Consider the following 12,625-nt stretch of genomic DNA (forward strand, 5'->3'; position numbering starts at 1 on the left):
ATCATGTGTAATGGGTACTATGGTGTGCAGCATCATGTGTAATGGGTACTATGGTGTGCGGCATCATGTGTAATGGGTACTATGGTGCCATCAAGCAAGAACCCCCTACCAATGAGCACGTAGGTAAGCAGCACTTATGTGGCAAATATGTAATGGGCATTACGGTTTGTTATATAGTATGTAATGGGCATCATGGTGTGTGGCTTTATGTGTAATTGGCATTATGGTGTGTGGCTTTATGTGTAATGGGTATTACGGAGTTTGCTAAAATGTGTAATGGGCATTACTGTGTATGGTCTAAAGTGTAATACCACACCCCTTTTTGTGATGCCACGCCTCCTTCCCATGAGACCACGCCTCCTTTTGCTGCGCAAAGGTCACCTGCTATTGATTCTAGATCTGGGACCACCCATTACCATAATTCTAGATTCGCCTATGTGCAATGCTGATGTTTGCAGATCTGAGCAAAAGCTTGTTGGACTGCGTATACGTCACAGTCGCACTGGGCTTATGTGGCAATTGATTTACCACACAAAATGTAATATGCAATAGACCATAACTGCCTCCAGGTCACACAAACTACACCCTTTTTAGCATTTGGAAATTAGGGCTGCTTGATGAATGTTTAGAAGAGTTTTAAATGGCTCTTGTAGACCACTGAAACAGTAGGCCAGTCTCTTATTTTAGTTGGTGGCACGGGAGTTTTATGATTCACATTCAATTGTTTCGAGCTATACATATGTATAGTTTAGATCAGAGAAGGGAAAGGGGAGACCTGATAGAAACTTTTAAATATATCAAGAGTTTTAAAAAGGTACAGGTGGGAGACATTCTTCACAGCAAAAGGAGCAACAGAACACGAGGAAATGCACTGATGCTAGAGCAAGGAAGATTCAGGAGATATTTGAGGAAGAATCACTTCACAGAAAGAGTAGTGGATAAGTGGAATAGCCTCCCATCAGAGGTGGTAGAGGCAAATACAGTAGAGCAATTTATTAAACATGCTTGGGAAAGGCATATTGATATCCTTACAAAGAAATCAGGATCAAATATGGTTTGAGGTAACATATTTTAAAAAGCGGCAGACTAGATGGGTCAAGTAGTTCTTATCGGCCCTCAAATTCTATGTTTCAATGAGTTCCCACTGTTAAATACAGCAAATTGCGGCTATTAAGAGCACAGGTCAGGGCCGGCTCTACCACTAGGCAGCTTTAGGCAGCTGCCTAGGGCGCTGGGATCTGGGGGGCGCCACCAAGTCTGCAAATCAAAAAATCAAGGATGTCTATGAGGATCCTAGTTGTACTTAATGGAGGTGGTGGCTGTGGAACTTCTAAGACCTCACCTCTATACTTTCCCTTGAGTCATACTTCCTACATTGCTGCCCCCTCCTCCTTGTACTCTGTTGTGGGTGGCATAGGGGAGGCTGCAGAGGACCTCCAGGAAAACCAGGGGACTTCGCCACCTTCCCGGGGGGGGGGGGGGGGGGTTGGGAGGGGGAGTAGGTTGAAGTTTTGGATGACCACATACTGTAAAAAAATTGTGGGGGGGTAGTGTTGGGGGGGGGGGGAGTAGGTTGAAGTTTTGCCTAGGGTGCTGAGAAGCCTTGCACCGGCCCTGGCACAGGTAGAGCTATAATGACAAATCTGTAACCTCTCTCTCTCTCTACTGGTATCTTCCTTCTCTGTTCAAGCATGCACTTATTACTCCCATTCCAAAAAAACCACAATTCGGATCCAAACTGTCTCTCTAACTACCGTCCTATCTCTCAGCTCCCATGCCTCTCCAAGCTACTTGAGAGACTTGCCTACACTCGCCTCACACACTTTCTTAACTTATTGGACCCACTCCAGTCAGGCTTTCGCTCTCAACACTCCACAGAGACATTACTGACTAAAGTAGTCAATGATCTGGCCACTGCTAAATCTAAAGGCCATTTCTCACTTTTTATTCTTCTAGTTCTCTCAGCTGCCTTTGATACTGTTGACCACTATCTTCTCATACAAACACTACAATCCCTACGTCTTCAATACACAGCCCTTTCTTGGTTTTTTTCCTACTTATCTAATCGATCTTTCAGTTTTCGCTTCTCTGATTCTACCTCCTCTTCACTACCTCTGTCCATTGGAGTACCACAAGGTTCAGTCTTAGGTCCTCTGCTTTTCTCAATCTATACCTCCTCACTTGGGGAACTAATCAACTCTTTTGGATTTCAGTATCATCTTTACACTGGTGATACTCAAATCTATCTTTCCTCCCCGGAATTGTCACCATCAGTATTGCTCCATGTCTCTGAATGCCTTTCTGCCATTTCATCCTGGATGTCACCTCGCCACCTCAAACTCAACATTTCCAAAACAGAATTAATTATATTCCCACCAACCAAGAGTAGTTACCAACCTGATATCTCTATCACTGTTGAGAACACAATTAATCCTACACCACAAGCTCGCTGCATAGGGGTCATCCTCAATCCTGTAGTTTATGGTGGTCACTAATGCTGTCTGTAGAACGTGGTGGTCACTAGTGTGGGTTGAAGATCCTGGTGGTCAGTTACACTATCTATAGAACCTGGTGATCAGTAATGGTGTCTGTACTTATGGTGGTCACTAATGCTGTCTGTAGAACCTGGTGGTCACTAGTGTTGTCTGTAGATCTTGGTGGTCAGTTTTGCTGTCTGTAGAACCAGGTAGTCAGTAATGGTGTCTGTAGATCCTGGTGGTGTCTGTAGTTTATGGTGGTCACTAATGTTGTCTGTAGAACCTGTTGATCAGTAATGCTGTCTGTAATTAATGGTGGCCACTAATTCTGTCTGTGGAGCCTGGTGGCCAGCACTTTGTATAGTTTATGGTGGTCTGTAAAACCTGATGGTCACTAATGATGTCTGTAGTACATTATATGGCAGATATTTCAAATATATGGCTGTCGGTAATGCTGTTTGTAGTACTGTACACGGTGGTCACAAATGCTGTCTGCATTATATGATGGTCGCTGAAACTGACACTGATACTGGGGTTTGTAGTGTCTATGCCCTGGGTGATAGAAAGACTAGCTTCACTCCTATCCATGTCACCTCTTAATAATATGGTGGAAACTATAGGCCTTATTGAGAGTGGTAGGAAATGTGATGCAATAACAGGAGCTTTCCCTATTTGGAAATATACACCGATTTTCTGCCTGTATTCAGAATCATTTTGCCGCATTCAATGTGGCCCGCCAGGGGGTTAAACGGCGAGAATCACCAAAACAAGCCACCCTCGCCGTTTAACCCCCGCGTCGGCCGTTCACACTATTCAACGTTCCGGGGATACTTGGATGGCGAGGATTCCCCCAAACGGCAAGGTTCGCGGCTAATGCAGGGAGCCCACTGCATTTAGCCGTGAGCCTCACTGTTTTGGCGGCCGCACGCGCCGTAGCCACCTTGCTGTACAAACCCAGCAAAGTGGAAACAGCGTGTGCAGGGGGGTCAGTTTAATACTGACCCACAAGCTGTGATGGCGAGCAATCAGCACTGCCCGCTGTGCGCAGCTCACATAAGAGCATTGAATATGGCCCTATGTGTCCACGCAACCCTCATCCATTGCTGGTGAATGTGGCCAGATCCCGCATTCATACCTTCTCAAGTTGGGACAACATCCCATCTTCAATAGAACTCCCATCTTAGTAAATTTACCCCTAAGACACCACAGTAAATCAAGAAGAAATACAAGAAAATAAATCACTGCACACAATAAAGCACATTAGCGATACATCTTTATTTCTTTAGTATGCACCAGTCAAAACATCAGTATCAAATGACATGTTTTGTACATTGTGTTTGATACATAGAAAACACCTTCCCTATAAAATGCAGTCACATGGCAAGCGCCATGTGCTATTGGCTCTGCCCTTATAACAGTGCTACGACAACCAATCATATTCTTTAGAGACAGTCCAGATAAGAGGTCATAGAGTTGAATGCAAATATGAATAATATAAACGTTAAGATACATGAGGGATGTGCACTGAATGTATTTGACACTGGGGCATTACTATTAAATAATAAAAACAGCTAAACTTCAATTTGAAGCTAAAATTTGTATCTCCAGAATGGACCAGCTAATTTCCCACTCAAAAATGAATGAGGGAATAAAAATAAAATCTAAAAGTAGTGAAGTGAACATAATAAAAAATAATGACCTGACAATCCTTATTTTTTCTGATTGTCAAGGCATTTTATATAGAGTAACAGTTTCATAGTATTATTTGTTGGCATGTTTTATAGGACAATTATTCTTGACTTTGTGTTTCAGCATTGTGTAAATATGCAAACAATTGCAAATAAATGTATGGCATTCCAGATGGATAGGTTGTACAGTTTGCCAATAGCCAACCGTCACCATATTATAACCTCATGACCTCTGGTGCCTCCCCTAAACATTTCACCCTAAAAATCCCCTACCCTCAAATAAAAATACAAAACAATTAAAGCACATATAAAACACAACAGGTAACAACTTTAAAAAATAAAACACCAACCATAATATAAAGAAAGATTTTGTAAAAAGTAGAAGGACATGGGCATTGTGGGTGATGTGCATGCTTGTTTCCCTTTTCCCCCAACCGTTACCATGCCCTCATGCTATGGGAAAGTCCTTAGATTGGATGAACAAAGGCACTTGGTGAATTTATGCTAATAAAGTTTTCTTTTTTTCAATCAGTGCATTTGCATAAAAAGGGGAAGAGACTGTCCTTCACTGGCAAGTCAGTAGGCATCTTGAGATGCCTTTCAGGTACTAGGATACAGATGAGCTTCTCAAGGTACTGAGACTTGGAAGGGACTTCCAGGAACATTCTGGTCGCCCCACTTGACGATGAGGATATAGTCCCCTTTGTCCTTTACAGTGTAAGTCACATTGTACAATCGATTTCCCATGTGCTTCACGTATACTTCTTCGCATGGGGTCTTTGGCCCATGGACTCCTACCATCAGCATATTGGTACCTGTGGAAAAAACAGTAATCGGTTAAAAGAGAAAAAAAGCATATCCTACAAGGAAGGCTTTCTAGTTGCAAACCCAATCCAGCAAGAAACATATTTTTTTTTAATATGGAACTATTTTTATAAACCCGCAGGTAAATAAATGTTACTTTTGCATAAATGTAAGTAGTATATTTCATATAAAATCATGGCTTCTGCAATAGTCTTATGATATCATCTAAACCGAGTGCACGCACATCTGTAATCGCTACAAAATGGCACCCTTTCGCTCAGTGGCGTAAGTTCGTCCCAGTTGCCAGGAGGCAAGATAAATATTGGTGCCCCCACACACACACACACACATACATACATACACACCACAGCACCTTATATAAATATATGTATTCATGTGTGTATGTATGTTACGTATATTATGTTTTATGTACTGTATTATGTGAAGTCTATGGTCCTGCTAGGATGGGAAATCATACACAGGTGTGATATTAACAGTTTTCAATGAACTAATTCAAACTTGCGGGGAGTAGAGGTGCCCCCTTGGGAGCAGGAGCCTGGTGGCAGATTACTTCATTGCCTCCCAAAGTTATGCCTCTGCTTTCGCTCACCTGCTTTGCTGCAGTCTACTGTGAAGGTGTTTTTCTGTCCCACAAAAGCTTTTGAAAGCCCGGGCCCTCGGGACACCACTTTGGTGGCATCAGATGTAAATTTAGGCACTGCCATCCCATAGCCTCCCACAGAAGCAGAGGATTTGGTGACGGTTTCTACCAACACAGTTGATGTTTCATGGAGACTGTGGCCACCAGAGAGACGTACACCTATTAAATTGAAACAGAAGATACATGGTGTTATACAGCTGTTTCTTCATACACCTCAGACACTCAACACAAGTAAGCCACACTGAGCACCAAGTGGCTTTTTCACACAAAAGTCTCAGAAGTGTATCTTAATTGCAATAGGATATGAAAAACCTGATTCATTTGCTACGAATTGCACTGATTAATTTTCTACTTATGGGGGTATTCAATTCTGTGTTGTATTTTTAGACAGTCAAAAAAACAGCACTTTTTAAAGTTGTTGTAAATTAGACCTATTCAATTAAAGTGACGATTTTCTGATGGTCAAAAATCATGGCCGCAATTTCAACAAAAACACTTAAATCTGTGAGTAATTTGCAAATTCAAGTGTTTTAGTAGAAATTGCGTCAGTTTCCGAATTTTTCAGTCATGTTTCACTGATTCAGCATCGGCGAAATGTGATTAAAAACCGGCCGAAAATGGCCACAATTGAAAACTAAAGTTCATTATTTTTTTTGATAAGCCAAAAATTAGACTTAATTGAATATCCCTTTAGTGTAAAAAAAGCTTGCAGCATCATAGCACTCCGTATACAAATTCGGGCTTAGACGCAAACAGATATACAAGTATTGCATATAAAATTATCACTGCAGTCTCAAGAAGTGATTTTCTTGCATTACATCGAGATTAAAATGCATAGTCATGCAAAAAAAAATGCTCAACCCAAGTTGAGACACACCAAATGTGGTGCAGTCAGAAGGGATGTTTTGTGCAAATGCAGCAATGTGTGAGGACACATTTGTATATAGACAGAAGAATTATTATGCATTTTCATTCTAAGTAGACAGTTTCTAGTATTCAATCTAATGAGCAAACATGCGCAAAATACATTTCTGTTTTGTTTGATATCGTTTTGAGTATAGATTGTACTATGGTCTATTCGCACTCACCTGTTACCCTGGCCTTAAATGGACTTCCAACTATGTGCTGGGGTCCTCCATATTTGATAGAGATCAGGTAGTTTCCAGGTGCCATTGGAGTATATGAGACTTTATAACCATCAGAAGAATCCTGGCAGTCCAACTTCACTTTGGAAGGTCCATCAATAGTTACTGATAAAGACCCTGCTCCGGCATTAAAGGTGTTCACTACAAATTCTGAAGGTCTTCCTGTGTAAGAAACAGAAGAGGAAAGACAAGAATAGTATGAGGATACTATTATATTACCTGTCTGTATGCAAAGGATTAAGAATGTCCGAGTTTATCACTTGCAAAGGATTAGTGATGTCACATGTTTCAACTTTAAACTACAGTAATTCTACTGACTGACTCAATAAATAATATTACAATAAGTATCAGCAAATGAATGTCCAAATTTATGCAGAGTTTTGTGAAAGAAACTAAGCAATAAAAATAAAGGAAGATGCTTGTTTGATTCAAATGCAGGTAGATACATGGTTTTGTAGCATTTTTCCATTTTCATTAAAAAAAATGGGCTACAACATATACATAAAAATGTTTGCAACAAATTCTTTAAGTACTGTACTTGTGACTCTCACCTGTGACTCCACCCTCTAGCCCAGGTCCATAGGCTGTAACAAGGCCAGGGTCACCAGCCTGACTCTGCTCACCCACGCGGATCTTGAATGGGCTTCCTGGGATGTGGCGTCCATTGAATTTGACATCAATAGAGTGAACCCCATTTTCATGAGGAATGAAACGAATTGAGTATTTGTCTGGAGGTGCAAAAACACTTAAAGTTAATTGCACAAAAACATTATAATAGGCAACATTGTGACACATTAAGATAATCATTACTCTTACCACTGTCCACTTCAGACACGTAGCATTCTTCTACCACACCCGATGGTGTGTGTACCTTGGCATCTATTACTCCACGTGCTCCATTCAACTGCACTGCGAATGAGGCTGGTTGGTTGACTATCATCCCTGTCTCCTGTGAAGCAGTACAGTTTGATTACTTTAGGTGGTAGAAAACCTTAACCCACTTTAATCAATGTAATTGTAAATGTTCACAAAAGAATATCTCAAAAGAGTAAACTGTTTATAAAATAAGAGTCTCTATGGATTCCCACCCATTAAGTGGCTTTACATATTTGTGTTGAATTAAAAATAGTAACTTCTCACCTGTAGGCTAGTGACAGTTAATCTACGGGCATCATCAGAGCGGGAGGCAACTGGTACCACAAAAGGACTGTCAGGGATGTGTTCATCATTAAATTTGATAGACACCTCGTAGTCACCTGCATTAAAATGATAATAAGAATACCAATAGTTTAGAAAAGTAAAGCGTCCATTTGTAAATATAATCTAAAGAACATAGAACAATATACATCAGATATAGAATTAATTTAGTGAATTCTACCAAATAGAAACCAAATAGAAAACCTAAGAGATCTTTTCTTTAACCTCATATTGTATCAAACTTCTAGGTATTTACCCATGAGTTGATTTGTGTTTTGCACTCACCAGCTTCCTGGACAATGTAGGATACGCCACAGGACCCATCTTTTCGGTCCTCAAAAGAGATCTCTGCTTTGCTAGGTCCTTCTACAGCAATAGACAGACCACCTGCTCCTGCCTCTCGTGTCCATATGCTGAATTCAGCTGTGTAGATTAAATCACAGTTACCATAAAGAAAATGTTAAGCTCCACTCTACCTTAAAATATTTATATCCATATTGAATATCTCATAAGTGTTTACCTGGAACTCCTGCTACTCCTCTCTCCAAGCCAGTGCCTCCTGCCCTGACTTTGTGGGAACCACCTTCACCCATGGGGCCAACTGTGAACTGGAAAGGACTGCCAGGAACATGTTGGCCTCTATACTTGACACTAACGGTGTGAGCTCCCATCTCCTGTGGTACGAACCGCACGCTATATGTACTGTCTTCACCATCAATAATTTCTGCATCTGTGGTTTTTCCAGAAGGGCTGGTCACCTGAGCGGTCATATCCTGATGACCTGCTTCACCTGAAACAGAAGGAGAACACTATTTAACAATGTTTACAGATGACATAACTTTTCCCACTGAGATCAAATAAATGTACTCTGCGCACTTCTATATTACTCACCTTCCTGTCGTGCAATGCTGCTGAATGAGCCCAGGCTCTCCCGACCAAGGAAGTCCCCAAACACATTGTGAAAAGGGTCACCCCCAACCTGTGTAGATTCCTCCACCCGCACTTCTCGCTTTGTTTCACCTGCACGCGTTTTGCTAATCTCTGTGCGTTCAGTGCGAGTGTAAGTATGGCTGCTGCGTGTGAAAGTGCGTGTGAGGCGTTCTTGGGCTGAGACCATCTGGAACCAGTTGCCTAAAGCAAGATGTGGAGACAACAAACAGGAAAAAATGTAACATTAGTATTTTTCTACTTTGATGGCACATATTACCAGTCTTTATGTAATTAATGCAACAGTTATGTAGAACTAAATGGATAGAATGAACCAATGTGTCAGTATTTTTACAATCTGCCTCAAGTTGTATTATTTCCCCTCATTGAGATGTGAAATATTCCGGAATGCTTGGAAAGTAGGAAATTTTGAATTAGGGTTTATTGCATAGATCGGAAGATAATGTCTTAAGGTGCCTATACACGGTACAATAATTGGATGTGTTTTGGACTACATTGCATGTGATTTGTGTGTGATGCGATCCGAAACTAGTTAAAAAAGTATATGCAGTGCATACATCTTGAACTACGCGATAGGATGTGTGCGGGAGCGCACATCGCATTGCACCCACAAAACGCACAGTGTATGGACACCTTAGGATATACTATAGTATTTAAAATTAAAATATTATTTTATTTCCCCTTCATTTCCCTGGTATTCAGATCCTCATTAAATTGCCTGACAGGGCTCATCTCAGTAACCTGAGGGAACAATCTATGATCATATCTGTGTGTTAAACTTTTAGAAGAAACAATTATTTAAAATGCTTTCTTTCTGAACATGCTGGATAATAGGTTTCTGGATAAGATATGCACTATTTCCATATTATGTGTGTGTGATAGGATTGTGCATATATACAGTATACTGTATGATTTTATTGATTGCTGTCATTCTGTACTGTACATTTGTTTTCATGAACTTACCTGGAATCTTCAGATTGAGGTCACATGTGCTGCCTATGCTGGCAATAGACGGGGCTTGGCGTCTTCTGGTTATGCTCTCTTTCATACGCCCTTCACCTGTTACCTTTACCATAAATGGACTTCCTGCAAGGAACATGAGAAAGGGTTGTCATTTTTGTGTGTATTATATGCTCCAGAAGAAGTTAGGAAGTCCTTGTTATGATTTTTTACCAAATGTGTTCTAGTATGTAATCTGAGGTGTTCTGTTCAGGGGGCATAAATACAGGAGACAAAGGAAGTTGGTTGCTTCTGGGCGACAGCCCTATGGTGTGCACCCTGACTTCCTCCGTTGCTCTAGATTCTGTGTTATGCACCCCAGAGCATGGATTAGAATGTGCTACATTCCTCCCTTTCACAGGGCCCCCACCCCAGAATTCTGCCAAATGGATGTGTGTAACTGTAATATATGTGCACAGTATATGTGTGTGACTGTATGCATTTATGTGTGACTGTGTATATCTATGTGTACTCCTATGTATGTCTGCATACCCCCCTACTATCCCAATTTTTCTGGACAGGCCGACTTTTCAAGTACTGTGTGCCTTTGGGCTGCAGTGTCGCACAGAGAGAAAACATTCTCACCTGTTGTGTGTTGCAAGTCATGGAGAAGCCCTGCCACTGTGTGACTGAGGAACAGTACATGCATGGTGTGTGACATCAAAATGTGTAATCACACCCCATTTTCATGTACTCACTATATGCTTGACCCACAAAAAACAAACCCAATTTTGTTCTTTAGGGTCCCCCAAAGCCTTAATCCAGCTCTGCTGAGTGTCGCCGGGGTGTTGGCAGTGAATATTGGTATAGGTGTGTCTCGGTGCTGCTGGGGTGTTGGTAATGAATGCAGGCTAGGGGGAGTGTGTGTCTGGATGCTACTGGGATTTGACAGTGAATATGAGCAGGTGGAGAGACTAACAAGTATATTGTCTCCAGACTCCTGGTATAAAACGCCACTGGCTCAGATTGTGTATGTCAATGTACCTGCCCATCAGGTTTGTGCTTTAATATTAGATATAAGTATCCTTATTATTTCATTTACTTGAGTTTATATATCCAAAATGTCACGCGGTGCATGCTGCTGAGTACCAAAGTGGATAGTGAAGTGTATATGCACCTATATGTGTCACTGGCATTCCACACATGTATGGAACTTGTTCTACCCACCTGGCACATGCTTTTCTGCAAACTTGATGTTTATAATGTATGTTCCAGGCTCAGTAGGACAATAAGACACTTTACATGTTCCATCTTCCACATCTTCACAGTTTATATCCACTTTGCTTGGGCCTTCAATGGACAAGCCTAAACCCCCATAACCTTACAAGCAAACAGACAGATTCAGGTTTATGAAGAGGATATTAGAGGAATTACAGTGAGCAAGTAAGCAATGACTGTATTTACCTGCATTCCTGGTGTCGACTATGAATTCAGACACCTCAAACGTTATACCTTCCAGCAGTCCCTTCCCTGACACTTTTACCCTGCTTGCATCTCCGATCTCAGACTGTCCCACCATGATCTTGAATGGACTGTTAGTTACATGTTTTCCATTCTTTTTTACACTGACCACATGTTCTCCCACCTCTTTTGGGGTGAAGGAAATTCCTGCAGTAGATAAAACACAGTAGTCTAAGATGACTGCCTGGCATGAACAATGGTATATAGCAAATCTATTCTATCAAACACAACTTATCTTTGTGTATAAAGATTTAACACAAGTGTCATGCCTAGCTTTTAACATATTTAAGAGACCAATAGCACTTTAATATTGTGTGAAGTGCAACAGCATAAAGCGTTACTGTAACATAGTTTATGGTCATATGAAATACGCAGTCATTTTCTATCAACAGCCCTGTACCACATGGTGCCTTTTCTCAACTGCTTAAATACTCTGAGTATCCATCTCATTCTGTAACTTGTGACGCTTTGTTCTCTCACCAATGTGCCTGTTGGGCAGTCTCTTAAGCAGACAGGGCTCCTCATTGCCGGATGGGGCTCTGATACTGGCAGTTAACAGGCTAAGATCGGTCTCTGTGATCTTGAGGGAAACATCTGTAGAGGTCCCCACGTTGAGCTGAGACGTTCTCATTGAGTCATCACCTAATAAGACATTATGTTACAAGATATATTAGTGAATTCTTAAAGAAGAACTTAACTGAAAATGTAAAATATAGTACAACGTGTACTTTCTTTTATTGAAGCATTAGAAAACAATAAGTTGTGTACATAGTTCATAGTATAGTATACATTTTAAGTGTACTATTTTAAGATGAATCTGGCGACATTTTATGATAACCACATGACCAATGAAGCTTCAGTTCTAACAGTTCCCAAGCAGCTGTTTTATAGATAACATGCACTCGCTTAAATCAAACAGTAGTTGAAACTCCTCCATAGTGTAGCCTCTGTGAAGTGAAGGGAATTGTGCTTGCACTAGGGAAGAGGCATAGACAACTACTGAGTTAAGGCCCATGGGCAATTTTGAGCTGACAGCGCCGGGCAGGGGGAAAAGCCGCTCAGTGTGTGTGCATTGAGCGGCTTTCCCCCCAGTGATGACAGCGATCATCGCTGTCCATAGACACTGGGCAAAATCGCACAGTGTGTACTGACGTTTAAGCAAGTGGTATTAGACTACAGACTGTGTATTATACCACATTTAAAGTTTGAAATAGATTACTGTATTCTACTGCAAGAGAAAAAAGT

General features: G+C 41.1%; 1 protein-coding gene across 2 annotated transcripts in view; it reads right to left on the bottom strand.

Moving 5' to 3' along the window:
- Positions 1-3,738: 3,738 nt before the first annotated feature.
- Positions 3,739-12,625, bottom strand: part of FLNC (filamin C) — a 76,156-nt gene continuing 67,269 nt past the window's right edge. For both annotated transcript variants that reach the window (XM_083183272.1, XM_083183271.1), the window contains 13 exons: positions 11,861-12,022; positions 11,324-11,527; positions 11,087-11,239; positions 9,884-10,006; positions 8,864-9,103; positions 8,493-8,762; positions 8,258-8,395; positions 7,916-8,031; positions 7,592-7,724; positions 7,327-7,503; positions 6,719-6,937; positions 5,580-5,789; positions 3,739-4,980 (listed from right to left, as the gene is read on the bottom strand). In XM_083183272.1, the coding sequence (XP_083039398.1) occupies positions 4,793-4,980; positions 5,580-5,789; positions 6,719-6,937; positions 7,327-7,503; positions 7,592-7,724; positions 7,916-8,031; positions 8,258-8,395; positions 8,493-8,762; positions 8,864-9,103; positions 9,884-10,006; positions 11,087-11,239; positions 11,324-11,527; positions 11,861-12,022 (2,333 nt within the window). In that variant the 3' untranslated portion in view covers positions 3,739-4,792. The remainder of the gene's footprint in view (positions 4,981-5,579; positions 5,790-6,718; positions 6,938-7,326; positions 7,504-7,591; positions 7,725-7,915; positions 8,032-8,257; positions 8,396-8,492; positions 8,763-8,863; positions 9,104-9,883; positions 10,007-11,086; positions 11,240-11,323; positions 11,528-11,860; positions 12,023-12,625) is intronic.

This window comes from Crinia signifera, chromosome 4 (genome assembly GCF_055691185.1).
Source record: "Crinia signifera chromosome 4, ASM5569118v1, whole genome shotgun sequence".
In the NCBI taxonomy this organism is placed as follows: Eukaryota; Metazoa; Chordata; class Amphibia; order Anura; family Myobatrachidae; genus Crinia; species Crinia signifera.